This window comes from Bos indicus, chromosome 8 (assembly GCF_029378745.1).
Source record: "Bos indicus isolate NIAB-ARS_2022 breed Sahiwal x Tharparkar chromosome 8, NIAB-ARS_B.indTharparkar_mat_pri_1.0, whole genome shotgun sequence".
NCBI lineage: Eukaryota > Metazoa > Chordata > Mammalia > Artiodactyla > Bovidae > Bos > Bos indicus.
Genome location: NC_091767.1, coordinates 94,148,403 through 94,167,417, shown reverse-complemented (window position 1 = coordinate 94,167,417; position 19,015 = coordinate 94,148,403). Strand labels below are relative to the sequence as shown.

At 36.9% G+C, this 19,015-nt stretch overlaps 1 protein-coding gene across 1 annotated transcript; it reads left to right on the top strand.

The window, feature by feature from the left end:
• The first annotated feature begins 4,500 nt into the window (after nt 1-4,500).
• Nucleotides 4,501-14,599, top strand: LOC139184626 (olfactory receptor 13C2-like). The gene has a single exon (XM_070795217.1). It carries the CDS (start codon nt 13,299-13,301, stop codon nt 14,253-14,255), a length of 957 nt encoding a protein of 318 aa, XP_070651318.1. The 5' UTR covers nt 4,501-13,298; the 3' UTR covers nt 14,256-14,599.
• The last annotated feature ends 4,416 nt before the right edge of the window (nt 14,600-19,015 follow it).

Sequence of the window (19,015 nt, the reverse complement as noted above, 5' to 3'; positions counted from 1 at the left end):
AAAGTCTGTGACTTTTTAATTCAAGACAGAAGTTAAGCTCTCTAATTTTCTAGAAAGATCCCTAACTTTCTAGAATATTTTTTCACTTTTATTGACTTGCTTACTTGAAGGTCTAATATTTAAAGTTCTAAGATTTTTCATTGAAAAGCAGATGCCATCTATACTCTAAATTCTCACTAGAGGATATATTTCTGTTGTCCTCTCCAGTTCTTCTAAATATTAAGACAATTGATATTGTGAAAAAATAAGTAGAGTTACCAACTTTTATGCTGTAGATTTTATAAACTCTTATCTTCAATTAACATACCACATGGAAAAGTGTATTATTTTAGCTCACAAAGAGAAGAGTAACTGACAACATGTGAGTCCTAGTCTGTATTTGGCACTTCCAATAATTTTTAACATTTATCTTTCAGAATAATTCAAGATTATTATCGATATTTTAACAGTGAAGAAATTAATTTGATATTTCAAAATTCAAGTACAATTTCAATGTCCTATAGTTGGTAAATACCAGAATTATTATTTGAACCCTTATCTTTATTTTTTAAATAGGTATTTAATTTACTTTATATGAAAAAAACTTTCAGACTACAATTTTTGTGCTGTTTTTCAAGGTAAAAAGTGTCCCAGTTATGCAGTTTTTCCCATACAAAATGAACCAGGAACCCCACATCAAAATGCAGTTTTAATTAATTTTAAATCCGTATCTTTATGGTCCCCAAACCCCTATTTTTATTGCTATGTCACAATGCTTACATAAGTATGAATTTTTAAATAAAGCACAATTTAAAATGATGCACTCAAGTTTTTTCAAGGACCCATATGATAAAGCCACACATAAATGTATACTTGCCTCTGAAAACATTGAGGACATTCATCATCTTCCACTTATGAAGACATCATTCTAATAATGAAATCATATGAAAAATATTGAAAATTTCTCTCAGGTTTAGCATAGAGAATTAAGGTCTCAGTAGTGGAATTTGATTAATTATATAAATGAAAACTCAAAAACTTTTAATACTTTTTTTTTTTTTTTTTCTGCTTTGGCTTTCTGAGGATCAGACTAACCCTCATGATTATTTCTTCCCTTTGTTACTTTTTTTTTTTTTTTGGTTTCTAATCCTGTTTTTATTATAAACATCTTTAATTACCTGTATCCTCAAGCTCTTATTGAACATAGTTTATGTGTGAATAATATATAAATCATGAAGCGTTCTTTCTCCAGATACTTGTTAATTAAAATTTTAGTGAACTCAATACTTCTCAATACTCAAATGCATAGCCACTGAAAGCAAAAGTGTTAGTTGCTCAGTCCTATCTGACTTTGCAGCCCCATGAACTGTAGCCCACCAAGCTCCTCTGTCCGTGGGATTCTCCAAGCAAGAACACTGCAGGGATCATTTCCTTCTCTAAGAGATCTTCCCAACCTAGGGATCAAACCTGGGTCTCCTGCATTGCAGGCAGATTCTTTACCACCTGAGCCATCAGGGAAACCTAAGTCTATTATTTATGAGGCTCTTTTGCATTGCAAACTACTTTCTTTTCCTCACAGTCTCTCCCATGGAAAAATTTGAGATAAAAAAATTTAGTTGTATCCCGGTCTTGGAGATGATGCCTGGTGGGTTTTTATATATTTTTTTCCTTTCACATAAATAAATATATACATATTTTTAAAACCTCTGAGCAATGGTCACCTCAGCTCAATATTTGTATATTTATTTTTTGTATATATATTTATTTTTTGTATATATATATATATTTTTTGTATATATATTTTTCTTTTGAAAAATTTAAATAAAACTTCTCTCTTTATCTTACCTTCTGACTGGGTTTTAGTCATTCATACCATTCCATTGTATCAACTGAAAGAATTCTCATTTTTGAATTTCATTTGCATTTTATTAATAAGGCCAGAAGATGCTAAACTTCAGTTGCTCCTTCCTAAAAAGAAATGGGAGAAAGAGCAGCCATGATTAGGCAATCTGTCTGTGCATGAATATTCTTAAGAGGCATGAAGGAAATGAAACAAGTTAAAAAGAAGATGTGATGCAACTCTAGCTTCACATGATTTGTCTTAAAGTTGACACTTACTCAAGAGACTCAGGTTCTTTTGGAAGCTAATTTAGTGCTCATTTTTATAAACTTCTTTAGTCCCTAAGGTTGTGAGTCAGAAACTTAGAATTCTCTAGAGAAGTCCCCACTTCTGTTCATTCCAAAAACCCAATTAACCTGACTTAACAAAAACCTTCCCTAGCCATACATTTCTTGGAATTTTCTTTGAACACCTCTATTTGATGACTTCAGCAAAGTTCCCAAAACCCTTAAACTTTCCCTAAGAATTTGTTTTTCTTTTGCTTCCACAGATAATGCTAGATCAATGTTAATAAAATCCTAGTAAAAGAGGAAGTCATTCTACTTCTTTAAATTATTTTTATCATCCATATCCATGTTAACTCAAAACTACATAGAAATAATTTTTCTTTATACCAGTATGGATAAAATTTAATTAGCATATTGAATTTTAAATCAATAATTTTCTGTGACTTTGCAGTCTTTATAACCTTTCTCTCTAATATTTGAAGAATAATCTAGCCTTAATTTTAATACTGTTGGATATTTTAATTTTAATATTTTGAGATTTTGATATAATGATCATTGATATCTTTATCATCTGCTTTCCTTCTACTAGAAATAACATAAGGTTAACCTCTAGTGATGTGGTTATAGAATGGAAAGATATAAATTGAGAGAATTCTTGATACGTTTGCAAAATTATTTTTCCAAGCTTAACATTTTACTGTGCTACTGCAGTATTAGCACAGACTATTTTTTGCATATTTTCTAGAACCAGAAATGGTATCTATTCTTTTCTATTTATATAAACCATTACGTTGTTTAACTTTTTATTCCTATGATTGCTCATGAAATTGAATATTATGTCTATGTTTATGTATTACTTATATTTACCTTTTTATTATTTTTGTCTCTTGGTATTTTGATAGTTTTCCTCTTAAATTGTATGAACTCTTAATTAACACTTTTGTCTCTGTAAATACCTTTCCAATTTGTAGTTTTCCTTATTTTTGACATGCAGTTTAAATTTTCATTAAGGTTTTCATTTTATCCCTGAAACATATGAATGAAATTTCACTTATGGTTTTATTTAGTTTTGTTTCATCCATATGAAAACTATGTTGTTTCCTCTAAAGTTGGGATGATGTTCATTTTACTTCTGTTCCCAGCCCAGTGATGGTTAGAGCACTGTATGTGGCTGCTCAGGTTATTTTGGGAGAATTCTTCTTATTAGAAAGCTCTTTACATTTAACTTTACATATATGCAACCCTCATTTTTCCTTGTGTAACAAGTATATATGCTCGTTTTTTCATGAGAGCTTTTCAGGTACTTCCAGATTGCTGTTTCTGATTCTTTCTTGTACCAGGCTACACTTTTGTTGTTCCTTCAGGCATTCTCCATGTGTATGTTAAAATATTTAAGAACATACATTGCCAAAGAGAATATTTTAGGATTGTGAGATTCTCTGTGATACAAAAGGACTTTGGCTCCGCAATATATTTCTGGTATTGATTTTGCTAATTATACAGGAAGAAAGTGTTTTCTGTCATTTTGGAGGCACAAGAGTGAGATGGTTGAGAACATTAGATTCTGAAGTCAGCCCAGTTTTGTCAAGCACTACCTCTATGACCTCAGTGAGGTCACTGAAACTCTCTAAGCCTTTGTTTCCCTGTCTGTAAAATGAGGAACTTAAAAATACCTAGTATTGTTCTGAGAATGAATGAGGCAATACATATGAAGAATTTAATGTAGTTATGAATGCATAGTAGTTATCAATAATGGTGTTTACTAATCTAATTACACTGGTGATTTAAGATACACACCTTACCTTGCAGTTATAAAAAGAGATGGCTTTAGAATTGGATACTCTGAATTCCAATTTCCTGACTTGTCGGTTGGTGATCTTGGGGAAGATATTTAATTTGCAAATGAGTATTATATCTACCTTGTAGTGTTGGTATATGATATAGTACTTAACATTTCTTGGTATTTAATAGGCACTCCATAAAAGACAGTTAACGTTGTTATATTTGATTACTGGTCAGTTAGTATGAGCGGAGAAGGCGATGGCACCCCACTCCAGTATTCTTGCCTGGAAAATCCCATGGAAGGAGGAGCCTGGTAGGCTGCAGTCCATGGGGTCGCGAAGAGTCAGACAGGACTGAGCGACTTCACTTTCACTTTTCACTTTCATGAATTGGAGAAGGAAATGGCAACCCACTCCAGTGTTCTTGCCTGGAGAATCCCAGGGATGGGGGAGCCCGTTGGGCTGCTGTCTGTGGGGTCCCACAGAGTCAGACACGACTGAAGCAACTTAGCAGCAGCAGCAGCAGCAACAGCATACCTCAATAGCACACCAAATCATCATTTTTGTTGCAGCATTAGGTAAGTGTAAGTTTCCTAATGGGAGGGACTGGCAATGGGAAAAACTGGGTCTTGCCCTGTTGAGCAGGGCCTTACTCAGTAAAACTTTAATCCAATTATTTGCTGATGAGTGGCATTGCATTCCCTCCCTGTTAGTTATTTGGCCTAAGGCCAACTTCAAGGCCAGATTCCCTGGAGATTCCTGAGATGGGAATGTGAGTTCTTATTTCTGGAGCTGAACTTCACGAATAGAACATGCAAACACTCACAGTTGCATGCAAGTGAATAGGATTTATTTTAAAAGAGAAAAAAGTACAAAGCTCTCAGCACAGACACTTAGTCAGTACAGTTCAGTTGCTCAGTCATGTCCAACTCTTTGCAACCCCATAGAATGCAGCATGTTGGGCTTCCCTGTCCATCACCAACTCTTGGAACTTGTTCAAACTCATGTCCTTTGAGTCAGTGATGCCATCCAACCATCTCATCCTCTGCCATCCCCTTCTCCTCCTGCCCTCAATCTTTCCCAGCATTAGGGTCTTTTCCAAGGAATCAGTTCTTTACATCAGGTGGTCAAAGTGTTGGAGTTTCAGCTTCAGCCTCAGTCCCTCCAATGAATATTCATGACTGATTTGCTTTAGGATTGACTGTGGCTTGATCTCCTTGCATAGACAGCATAAACACTGAGAGGGGGTAAATAGTCCCCCAGAAAGACAGGACTTACTGGCACTGATCTGTGCATTTTTGGTTGGCTGTTGTCCTTAAAATATGTCATTTCTAACCAATCAGTTTAAAGATCACATTTTAACTTAACATCTTTATGGCCCTTGGATAGCAAGAAGATCAAACCAATCTATCTTAAAGGACATTAGTCCTGAATATTCATTGGAAGGATGGATGCTGAAGCTGAAGCTCCAATACTTTGGCCACCTGATGCAAAGAACTGACTCATTGGAAAATACCCTGATGCTAGGAAAGATTGAAAGCATTAGGAGAAGGGGATGACAGAGAATGGGATGGTTGGATGGCATCACCAACTCAATGGAGTTTGAGCAAGCTCCAGGAGTTGGTGATGGACAAGGAAGCCTGGCATACTGCAGTCCATGATGTGGCAAAGAGTCACTACTGAGCAACTGAACTGAATGGTTTATATTGATCCTTAGATTAAGTTGCCACCCTTTATCTGCCCCCTGGCCGTTTAAAAGTAGACCAGATGTAAGGGCTAAAGATGAATGGATCACCAGTTGTTTTTCCCCCAAGCTTTTGGAACAGATGTTAATTACTGATCTTTCCTGGATCTGAGTCGATGGTAATTTATCAGACAAAGGACACATTTCAGGAATTCGGGACAAAAGGTATAGTTTTAGGTTAACGGGGCGAGATGTTTATTGAAAACAGGACCAAGGTCTCAGAGTCCTACCCTGACTACCTAGCAATTTCTACCTCATTCCCAGTCCCTTTGTTGGATCCTCAGGAGGGGAAGCCTGAGGTGGGTTTCAGAACTTACACAACAGTAGGAGAACTTATTGGGTATTATTGTTCTCCAGTTTGTGGGTCACCCGCCTGGCAGGTATGGGATTTGATTTTATCATGGTGCTACCATCTCGCTGCAGCTTTGTCTTTGTGCACCTTCTTCTTGTCTTTGGATGTGGTGTATCTTTTTGGTGGGTTCCAGAGTCCTCCTCTGATGGTTGTTGAACAACTAGTCTAATGTTGGTGTTCTCTCAGGAGGAGATAAGTGCATGTCCTTCTATTCTGCCATCTTGAACCAGAAGTCTCAATTTATTTTCATCTTTGTTCTTTACATCTCTGTGTGTTTATTGCCTAAGGATATACTTTCTTTCCTTGCCTTACTTTCGCTTCCTTCCTTTTTTTCTTTCTTTAATTAAAAAAATTTTTTCTTTTACAGGATGTCTCAGTTTTAGAAATTTACAATATGTTTATTCAAAAAGTCAGCATTTAAATAAGCTAAATATATAAAATGAATGCCTATACAATCTATAGTTTCTAAAAAATGTATAAAGAAATTGTGTACTGTAATAACCATTTATACTTCAAATATGATGTAGGTGTGTTTGTGTGTTAATTTGAGTATGTGTGTAAGAGAGAGCCAGGGGAGGGATAGACGGAGATAGAGAGAGAGAGACAGAGAGAGAATTCAACTGGGGAAACTTTGATAACATTGCACAAGACTCCTCCTGATTCTGTGTGAAGCAGAGTAATAGGCTTCCTGTAATTAGGTCTTCAGGGCTTTATTTCTGGAGTCTCATAAGTTTTTACATATTTCATCTATGAAGCAATTGAAAATTTTGCACAGAGGTTTAGAAACATCCTTTAGAACATTTAAATTGTGTCCCAAAGCCTGAAGCATGTTCTTTAGGTATTTGTGGGTCTCCACAATGGGGTCGTATTTCAGCCTGGGCTTCAGGCTGTCCTATTCCTAAAATTTATTACTAAATATTAATTTTCTTTCTATTTTGAACTAGAGGAATCTAACAATTCTTTATTTGAACTAGAGGAATTTATCCTAATTATCATACCTGCAACCTGCATACTTCTATAGATGTCAACAAATGAGTGAATTTCCATGGCAAAATGATTACTCATCAGTAGCTGCCTCTTTAGAGGTTCATGAAATGAGGAATCATGAAAACTGGCTACATGTAAAAAAGAAAGATAAAAATATCTTTTGTTGTCCAACCTAGAAAGAGGGTCAGAACCTGGTTTGAAGGTAAGTTATTGTAAAGACAAGAACCAAATCTTATCAACTACAAGCAAAAGTTAGACTGATGGGTTAAATGTGTCAAGTTTGAAATTCAGATGTTTTTCTCACTGAAGAGAGACTAAATATTGGAAATGGAACTTAAGTGTCTAGTCACTGAGAGGTAGTAGGGAAAAATAAAGACTTTTGAGATCACAAGAGCAGTTTAACATGCAAAGGCTTTGAGTAAAGGAACAGAATGGAATTTGCCCAGTAGTTATGAATTCCTTTGTGTCAGTGTGTAGCTTTTTAGAGTAGCACACAGTATTTGAACACTCTGTTATAATTTTTAGCTAATTAAGGCTCACTACACAGTAGAGAAGGCAATGGCGCCCCACTCCAGTACTCTTGCCTGGAAAATCCCATAGATGGAGGAGCCTGGTAGGCTGCAGTCCATGGGGTTGCTAAGAGTTGACTGAGCGACTTCACTTTAACTTTTTACTTTCATGCATTGGAGAAGGACATGGCAACCCACTCCAGTGTTCTTGCCTGGAGAATCTCAGGGACGGGGGAGCCTGATGGGCTGCCATCTATGGGGTCGCATAGAGTCGGACACAACTGAGCCAATTCACTCACTCTCTCACACAGTAGAGAGGGAACTCTGTGTTCTGTAGCATGAAATTCATAACAAAGAAGTCTTTCCTGGTCCCCTAGCAGCAACTCTGATTCCTTTGGCTCAGTCAACTGAGAGCAAGATGAACTACATGCCAGATACTGTGCTAGGGACTCTTTGTGCAGAGAAAACATGTGAAGTGGAAAACTATGACCAATTTGGTTAAAGAAACATCGTATGTGAAATAGATGATTTACCGAAGCAGTGAATAGCCAGAAAGAGACCTGACTGAGCATTATACTAGTGTGTTTGCATACACTCTTGGTGACTATTTTTAATATTTGTTTTTCTCTTATTAGGTTATAACTGTAAAAATGAGTGAATTTTCTATTTATTTTTTTATGTTATAGGCTTGCTAAAAATGTTAACACAGTCTCAGTAAAAAAAAAAAAAAAAAAATCAGCCATGTTTTTAAGAGAAGGAACATACTAATGCTTCCCTAAAATCCTATTTTTAATGGAGTGAATTGAACCTTATGAGTGATTTTTCCTATTTGCCACTCAATTTGTTGACATCCAAAGGATGTGTGATAAAGGACTGGAGTGTTATATACTGTGATAAAGTGTATTAGGATTTTATGGTAAGATGAACATAATACCCTTTGCCAGAACACTGTGTGTGACGTGATTAAACTTTTCGGCTGTATATACCTGGCCATGGAAAAGACAATGACTGGTTCAAAGATGTAAAAAGTTTCTAACAAAAGGAAGAACCGTGATAGAGTGGCATAAAGGAAACTACTAATAGTGGAAACCATTACTGTGGTAATTGTATAATATATACTATCTCATTTAATCTTATCAACAAATATATGGTACAGGTGCTGTCTTTATCTTCTTGCTATAGCTGGGGAAGGTGATGATCAGAAATATGCCCAGGCCACCCTGCTTAGTAAGGGGCAGAGATACCATTTAAACTAAGCCTACCTCCAAGGCCTGTGTTCCTAAAAATATCATGTAATATGTTTGGTAGAATATCATGTAGCATGGAGGCAGCTCATGGAACAAAGGTTTTTGTAGAGATGATTTTTATAGGTGTAGGTATAACCTCCATTATTAAATGAACTTCACGTGTATCTACTGCCCTTTGGGGTCTCAAGTAGTTTACACAGTAACGTAGAAAATCTGAAAAATTCTAACAAAATGCAAATTTTATAAAAAGCTACAAAATGTTAAAAGCTGGGGATAGGAGATGAGTTTAGAATGGAGAAATGAAGTTGAGTTTGGAGTGATTCTGAGGTGACTAATTATGTCCAGAAATTGGGAAGGTAGACCTGAGATTCAGAGCAAAGTACCTTTTAAAGAGAGATGAACAAACAATTCTGAAGAGGGACGGCTCTTTGGACTTGTGGATGAAACAAGAATAATAGCTAACATTTTTCAGCTGTAATTTTGTTCCAGGAGTCTTACTAGCTCCTAAAGATAGTGGCACATTTAATGGAAAGGAAATGACTGGGGTAGAAGTATAGATTCTAAACCAGATCAGAGGATAGCTTGCAGTTTGATGGAGGGACAGGAGATCCATATGGGCCTGAAAATCCTAATGATACTACTGAAAGTATCTTGAATATTAAACTATGACCATATTTAAAGGACTTGTTAGTCTTTGGCAATTCCCATTTAAGATGTGCTACTGAATAAGAACAGTTTTTAACTATATGTAGTTGTGTCCCATGGCAATGGATGGTTTGATGTAGTGTGTCATCAGAAAAGTGAAAGGAGAAAGGTTATACATCTCAAAGACAAGAACTCTTTAGCTTAAATGTAATTTATTTTATGGTAGGTATTATAGTCACAAGGATCAAAATGTTTAAAAGGTACTGAACAACATACAGTAAACAGCCTCCTTTCCATTTCTGTTAATGAACTATTCATTTCCTTTCCTAGAGATACCAAGCTATTCCTGTTTATTTTTCTATAGGTATTCTACATAGGAGCAAAAAAATGTTGGTATGTGTGTGTGTGCACGTGTGTGTTTGTGTGTACAGACACATATAGTGACTCAGACGGTAAAGAGTCTCCCTGTAGTGCAGGAGACCTGGGTTCAATCCCTGGGTGGAGAAGGTCCCCTGGAGAAGAGAATGGCAACCCACTCCAGTATTCTTGTCTGGAAAATCCCATGGACAGAGGAGTCTGGCAGGCTCCAATCCATGGGGTCGCAAAGAGTCAGACACAACTGAGCTACTAACACACACATATATTTAAAATATTTATACACAAATGTTACTGTGCCTTATATACTGTTCTGAACATTCCTATGTCTGTCTAGTAATTAAACCACGTCCTGCTGCTGCTGCTGCTGCTGCTAAGTCGCTTCAGTCCTGTCCGACTCTGTGCGACCCCATAGACGGCAGCCCACCAGGCTCCCCCATCCCTGGGATTCTCCAGGCAAGAACACTGGAGTGGGTTGCCATTTCCTTCTCCAATGCATGAAAGTGAAAAGTGAAAGTGAAGTCGCTCAGTCGTGCCCGACTCTTTGCGACCCCATGGACTGCAGCCTACCAGGCTCCTCCTTCCATGGGATTTTCCAGGCAAAAGTACTGGAGTGGGTTGCCATCGCCTCCTCCGAACCATGTCCTGCTGCTGCTGCTGCTGCTAAGTCGCTTCGGTCGTGTCCGATTCTGTGCGACCCCATAGACGGCAGCCCGCCAGGCTCCCCCGTCCTTGGGATTCTCCAGGCAAGAATACGGGACTCTTCGGCAACTCCGTGGACCATAGCCCACCAGGCTCCTCTGTCCTTGGGATTTCCCAGGCAAGAATATTGGAGTGGGGTGCCATTTCTTTCTCCAGGGGTTCTTGTCGACGAGCACTGAGCCACCGGGAAGTCAGTTCTGAATATTAGTTTTCCACTTAATAGTTCTTGACAATCTTTCCATATCAATGCACAAAAAGTCTCTTAAACTTTTTAACAGCAGACCGGTATTTCATTATTTCTATGTCCCCTTCTCATAGCAATTTAATTTACTTCCACATCTGCTATTACAAATGGTACTTTAATGAATCAGTTTTTAAATAAATTACTTTACATATGCACAGGCATAATTGTGTGGTAATTACCTAGTGGTAAATTCTGTAGTCAAAGGTTATACGCATGCCTTTATGATTCTGTTTAACACTGCCAATTTGTTCTCCACAGAGGATGCACCAATTTATGTGTTCACTGAGAATGTATAAGAATGCCTGTCTCCCTACCTTTAGAAGGCAAGGTCATTAGAAATGAAACCATGGCTCGTCCCTGTAAGACATCAGTGCAGTGCTACCTAGAGAATAAGTCACAGTGAGCGATATTATTTCTCTGAGCAGAAGTTCTTTAGGAATTTGGTCACTAAGTTTCTTAAACATTCCTTTCAACATATATGGGACTTCCCTGGTGGCTCAGACAATAAAGCGCCTGCCTACAATGCGGTGTCCCTGGGTTCAATACTTGGGTCGGGAAGATCTCCTGGAGAAGGAAATGGCAACCCACTCCAGTATTCTTGCCTGTAAAATCCCATGGACGGAGAAGCCTGGTGGACTACAGTCCACAGGGTTGCAGAGAGTCAGACAAGACTGAGCGACTTCACTTTCACTTTCTTTTATATAGATATATGTATGTATGTATATGTGTATATATATATATATATATATATCTATCTCACCCAAAGAGAATTCATATTTTTTGTTGACATTTGCAACATGGATCAAGTAAATAGAACCAAAAATATATAACTATAGATATACAGGTCACATTTTTTATCATAAAAAATGAATTAGATATAATAAAATGGAATAAAAATATCTGATCACTAGATATACATATCTAGATAACATTTGGATTAAAGACAGAAGGAGAAAAAAATTATCTGGAAACCATTAACAAGAACCTTTTATAGCAAAATCTAAGTCTATAGTAAAACAAAGTTTTAAAATGTTTTTAAAAGTTTAAAAAAGTTTTAAATGACTCAGAACTAGGAAGAGGATAAAGATAAAATATTAAGAAATATTTTTTCTTATTTCATGAAATTATAAAATGCCAAATAAGCCTAAAGAAATTTACAAACACAAAAACATACATTAGTGAAACAAAATTGAAAGGACAAATCTCTCCAAAAACATTAAAATTTTTTTTTTTGGAGAAAACTTGTAATATGGGAAGACCTCTTGTGGAACTCATGAAAAGAAAAATCAATTAAAAATAGCAGTGAAAAAGTAGATAGAACTACTCATAAAGGAAGACTACAGAATTATGAAGAATTATACACTAATAGATATATTTTTGTCACAGAATGAATAATTTCCCTTCAAAATATAAAGAATTAAAGTGCTCTCAAATCACCATATTAAACCTATTTTGGTCTGATATTTCTTTTGAAATATTAGTCTTGTCTATTAGATTACAAGATATTCTAGACTGTGAGTCAAGTTCTCTGCAAATGAACAATTAAGTTTGAACTCCATAGCCATATGGCTTGGATTCAAGTTCTGGCTCAACCACTTATTTAGCTATGACCTTGACCTTGACCTTAAGCAAATTACTTATTTTCTTCCTTTTTTATAATGAAAATGACAATGCTAATAATATGAATAATTGCCTAATAGGGTTGCTTCTCAGACTAAATGAGGTAATGTACAAATAAAATAATTAGTAGAGTAAGAAATATTAGTCATTTGGTCCTTGGCTGTATTCATTTATTCAACAAATATTTCTGAACCTCTTATCTCTGTGTCTGTTATATTGTAGGTATTGGTATTGTAGAAGTAAACAAGAAAAAGTCCCTGCCTTAATGAATTTTTCATGCTAATGGACAAGTCAGATAATAATCATAGCAGTGTAACATGGAAAAGTGACAAGATCATTAATCTATTGTGTGGGGCTTTGTTGTTTAGTCACTAAGTTATGTCCAACTCTCTGTGACCCCATGCACTGTAGCCCACCAGGCTCTTCTGTCCATGAGATTTTCCAGGCAAGAACATTGGAGTGAGTTGCCCTTTCCTTCTCCAGTGGTGGTTTGTAGCCAATAAAAATAGTTTATTTTTCAGTTACACATAATGCAATACTCGAATTTATTTTAAACTCTAGTTAACTTGTGGTAACAAACGACCAAAAAGCTCAGGCTTCAGCAAGAAAGACTTGGGTTTGAATCTTACCTCAACTCTGAATTTACCTTTAATTAAGTTTACTTAATATTTTTGCTTTGATTTATTTATTGTAAAATGTGGATGATGATACCTCTCTCCCAGAACCTTGATGAGATTCAATAAATTACATGGCGTATTGCTTGTAGCTTGAAATACATTCTTTTCTCTTCCCTTCCCCCTCTCTATTCTATTTGGTCCACTTTATTTCTTTTCTTCTTTCTTTGATCTATTCCTTTTTATATTTTCTTTTCTTCCTATGAGTATATGGTACTTCTACATTGGTACATAGTTGAATATAACCATAGTAGAATACATATTTTATCTTAACATATTCTAATATATTACAGGTGAAAAAGAAACCATACGATGGAATGGGAAAACCAAACCATTCTGGTGGAATTTGTTCTGAAGGGGCTTTCTGGTTATCCAAGGCTTGAGCTACTCTTTTTTGTGGTAGTCTTAATAATGTATGTGGTCATCCTTCTGGGAAATGGCACCCTTATTCTCATTAGCATCTTAGACTCCCACCTTCACACCCCTATGTACTTCTTCCTGGGGAACCTCTCCTTCCTGGACATCTGCTACACCACTGTCTCCATTCCCCCCGTGCTGGTGAGCTTCCTTTCAGAAAAAAAGACCATCTCCTTCTCTGGATGTGCTGTGCAGATGTTCCTTGGCTTGGCCATGGGGACAACAGAGTGTGTGCTCCTGGGCATGATGGCCTTTGACCGGTATGTGGCTATTTGCAACCCTCTGAGATATTCTGTCATCATGAGCAAGGGTTCCTATGTGCCCATGGCAGCTGGCTCCTGGATCATAGGAGTTGTCAACTCTGCAGTACAAACTGGGTGTGTAGTACAATTGCCCTTCTGCAGGAATAATGTCATCAATCATTTCACCTGTGAAATTCTGGCTGTCATGAAATTGGCCTGTGCTGATATCTCAGGTAACGAGTTCATCATGCTTGTGGCCACAACCTTATTCACAATGACACCATTATTGTTAATCATTATCTCTTACACGTTAATTATTATCAGCATCCTCAGAATTCGCTCTTCTGAGGGGAGAAGCAAAGTCTTCTCTACCTGCTCAGCCCACTTGACTGTGGTGATAATATTCTACGGAACCATTCTCTTCATGTACATGAAGCCCAAGTCTAAAGAGACACTTAATTCAGATGACATGGATGCTACTGACAAACTTGTATCTGTGTTCTATGGAGTGATGACTCCTGTCATTAATCCTTTAATCTACAGTCTCAGGAATAAGGATGTGAAGGAAGCAGTAAAACATTTACTGAGAAGAAAAATTTTTAACAAGTAAATGGAAAAGGGACAGGTAACTTTTGTCATCACAATGTAGAAATCAATTAATCAATTTTGTTGGTTAGTCGCTGAGTCTTCTCCAACTTTTTTGCAACCCAGTGGACTGTAGCCCACCATGCTCCTCTGTCTATAGGATTTCCTAGGCAAGAATATGAATGGGTTGCCATTTTCTTCTCCAAGGGATCTTCCTGATCCAGAGATCAAACCCTCATCTCCTGCATTGGCAGACGGATTCTTTACCATTGAGCCACCTGAGAAGCCCCTCATATCCAACTAGGAGGCATTAAGTTATTCTTTTCTACTTTCAACATTATCTGCTTTGGCAGTGTTTTTTTTTGTTTTTTTTTTTAATATATATACCTTCTGATACATGGGATCCAACTGTTTTGGTCTTACAACCAAATACCTGATATTTAAAGCTGTAAATATAAATAACTTCTGAGTCAAATTACCCACTGATAAAAATAGAGCTATATCTTTTTCTCTGTTCCATTGGCTCTCTATCCATGAAATATTTAATGTATTGCCAATCCAAAAGGAATCTGTTATTAAGAAATGTGAATCTATCTTTTAGATGGTTTATACATTTGATTTTTATCTGGGGTTTATATTTCTTTCCTCTGTTTGTAACCTTCAATCTGTAAAAGGAGCACCTTTCTCATTTTATTTCTTCCTTTTATTTAAAATATTTATTTATTTGGCTCTGTTGGATCTTAGTTGCAGCATGTGGGATATTGCAGCACATGAACTTTCTAGTTATGGCATGTGGACTGCAGAGTTCACAGTCTCAATAGTTGTAGCACTCAGGCTTACTGGGCTTGGTTGTCCCAGGTATGTGGGATTTTAGTTCCCCAACCAGAGATTGAACCCATGTCCCTTTTGCTGCAAGTCAGATTCCCACCCATTGGACCATAAAGGAAGTCCCTATTTCTTCTTGATCTGAGTTGCACACTTCAGATTTTCATATTAGACTTTAATGTTTATTTTAATATTACATCTCTTTTCTCTGTAACTGCTATCATATTAGCCTCTGAATTTTAAATTTTATTTAGATTTGATTATGTTTATTTTAGAATTAAAGAAAACTTTGAGGTACTAAATTACTTGGTTTTATTTCTCTTTGATTGCTTTAGCTTTCTAATGCTAACAAAAATCCCATAATACTTAATTGTTCATTTTTATTTAGATTTTAAAACATTCTTATTTTTCTATCTTATCCTTTAATTGTTTTTTAATCTTGTATTTATTTTCACTATAAGGAAGGCATACATGTCTCCCCTTATATTTCAAAAATGAGGCAGTGAGGAACATTATACAGACTGCTGCTGCTGTTGCTGCTAAGTCGCTTCAGTCATGTCCGACTCTGTGTGACCACATAGATGGCAGCCCACCAGGCTCCTCTGTCCATGGGATTCTCCTGGCGAGAACACTGGAGTGGGTTACCATTTCCTCCTCCAATGCATGAAAGTGAAAAGTCAAAGTGAAGTCGCTCAATCGTGTCCGACTCTTAGCGACCCCATGGACTGCAGCCTACCAGGCTCCTCCGTCCTTGGGATTTTCTAGGCAAGAGTACTGGAGTGGGGTGCCATTGACTTCTCCAATTATACAGACTACCATAACACAAAGAGAGAAATTGACTCTATTTCTCTTGAGTCCTTTTTATTTCTATCTCTATCTCCTTGAAACATTGTTTTAACTCTATTAGTAATTTTTTGAGAATGTTCTTTAAGAAATGTGAGATAACCAATAGTTAATCACACCCAGATCCTACATATAACTAAAAAAAGGAAAAAAAAAGACCTAACTGACTTCCTCTTAGAATGGTATGCTTTCTGAAACTGTACAGGGTATAAAATGAACTCCTGGGAGTTTCTTTTCTGAAAAGTTTATATATATATTATTTTTTGTGTTATTCTTTTACATTTACTTCTTTCATCATGATGGTCAATGAGAAGCTGCCCCCAAAGATTTTTTTTTGAAAAACGAGATCACAGTTTTTTCACTGATTTTCAGGTTTTCTCAATAGTTGAATTCAATGTTGGTCATTATGCACCCTCCCAGAAAGTGGAAACACCATATAGAAGATTGGTCTTTCTTTGGGAACAGAGACTAGCAATTTTTGAATTTTATTTGACTTTATTAGGACAGAAAAATGTGCCATTCAGAGGGAGATAGAATCCAGAAGTGTGAGGGAATAGTTGTTTTTAGAAACTTCTGGTTGTGGCTCATCATTTCTTATTCCTGATCACTATTTAGGCTTCATTGCTAGTCATTTGAGCCTGTTCTTCAGTGTCATCAATGTTGATGTGGTTCTTTTTCCAGTTTGTTTTATGCCATGTGTGGATTATTTTGCCTTTGTTCCCTGAGCTATAGCTGGCTCTGGACTTCTTTCTACTAAGTGAAAATTTGAGGAAGAGTTGACTCTGGAAAAGACTCTGATGCTGGGAGGGATTGGGGGCAGGAGGAAAAGGGGACGACAGAGGATGAGATGGCTGGATGGCATCACTGACTCGATGGACATGAGTTTGAGTGAACTCTGGGAGTGGTGATGGACAGGGAGGCCTGGCCTGCTGAGATTCATGGGGTCGCAAAGAGTCGGACATGACTGAGCGACTGAACTGAACTAATAAGGAAATTAAAATGCAGAAAAGGAAACAAGAAAACCTTAATTAGACATCTCTTTCTTCCTAACCTCCACCATAAGGAAGATTTTTTATCATCTAACTCTCTTCTTATCCCTGGTCTCCTATTATATTAATAGGGTTCACTGTGCCTCAGATTAAATATCTTAAGTGTATTATCACCCCGAGTTCCAAGGGTATAAGATATTGTCAGAGATTGATTGTTTTCCTAGCTTGACTCCATGGACTTAGATCTGGTCCTTGGAAGTGATCAGGTGTAACCCAAAGTAGTTTCCATCAGCCATGGCACAAACAGTACTGTTTTAGGGTGCTGGTAGTGAAATATGATGCCAATATTTTGTGTGTGAAACATCCTGTGGTCTTGGAACATGATGACCCTAATGGAAACAACCTTGGAATGGTGGCCATATCTTATGATTTGCTCAGAACTTATCTAATTAATACCAGCTGCTACAGTGTAATTAGTTATTACTCATTTCATGTCAAAAGTGTCCTAGTTTGGATCATCTAATTTATGGGACACTAAACAGTAGGGCCTATATGAGACAATGTAAGAATCAGTGTCAGACTTTATTTTTTGGGGCTCCAAAATCACTGCAGATGGTGACTGCAGCCATGAAATTAAAAGACGCTTACTCCTTGGAAGAAAAGTTATGACCAACCTAGATAGCATATTGAAAAGCAGAGACATACTTTGTCAAAAGGGTCCATCTAGTCAAGGCTATGGTTTTTCCAGTGGTTATGTATGGATGTGAGAGTTGGACTATGAAGAAAGCTGAGCACCCAAGAATTGATGCTTTTGCACTGTGGTGTTGGAGAAGACTCTTGAGAGTCCCTTGGACTGCAAGGAGATCCGGCCAGTCCATTCTGAAGGAGATCAGCTCTGGGATTTCTTTGGAAGGAATGATGCTGAAGCTGAAACTCCAGTACTTTGCCTACCTCATGCGAAGAGTTGACTCATTGGAAAAGACTCTGATGCTGGGAGGGATTGGGGGCAGGAGGAGAAGGGGACGACAGAGGATGAGATGGCTGGATGGCATCACTGACTCGATGGACGTGAGTCTGAGTGAACTCCAGGAGTTGGCAATGGACAGGGAGGCCTGGCGTGCTGCGATTCATGGGGTTTCAAAGAGTTGGACACGACTGAGTGACTGATCTGATCTGATAGGGCTAAATATAATTATTTTTGTTGGCTTAGTGATATTTTTATTTCTTTCTAAAATTTTTAAAAACTGAAATATATTGATTAATATTGTTTCAAGTGTATAACAAAATAATTCAGTTATGTGTGTGTGTGTATTCTTTTTCAGATTCTTTTCCAAAGTAGGTTATGATAAGATATTGAATATATTTCCCCATGTTTATAGTAAGTCCTTGTTATTTATCTGTTTTGTATGTAGTATCAGCTAACTGGGTATCTATTAACCTCAGGCTTCTCTGGTGGCTCAGTGGTGAAGAATTTGCCTGACAATGTCGGAGGCACAGCTTTTATCACTGGGTCAAGAAGATCCCCTAGAAAAGGAAATGGCAACTCACTTCAGTATTATTGCCAGGGAAATCCTACAGACAGAGGAGCCCGGGGGCGCTATATAGTCTATGGGGTTGCAAAAGAGTCAGACACAACTTAGTAACTAAACAACAGCAGCAATCAATTAGTCTCAAATTCTTAATTTATCCATCATCCTCCTTTCTTTTTTGTTAATGATAAGCTTGTTTTCTGTATCTGTGAGTTTATTTTGTAAATAAATTCATTTTTATCATTTTTTGTAGACTCCACAAATTGATGGTATCATCTATTTGTCTTTCTCTAATTTATTTCACTTAGTATAATTAAGTCTAGGTCCAGCCTAGCAATAATTGCCTAGAAATAAATAAGCTGCAAATGACATTGTTTTATCCTTTTCATAGTTGAGTAACATTACACTGTATATGTATTCCACATCTTCTTTATTCATTCATCTGTCAGTGGACACTTAGGTTGCTTCCATGTCTTGCCTGTTTTAAATATTGCTGTTATGAACATTGGGGTGCATGTATCTTTTTGAATTAGCATTTTCTCTGTATATATGCCCAGGAGTAGATTTCAGAATTCTATGGCAACTCTATTATTAGTTTT

Coding starts and splice junctions, on each gene's coding strand:
- LOC139184626 (XM_070795217.1), top strand. CDS start 13,299: ATGGAATGGGAAAACCAAACCATTCTGGTGGAATTTGTTCTGAAGGGG.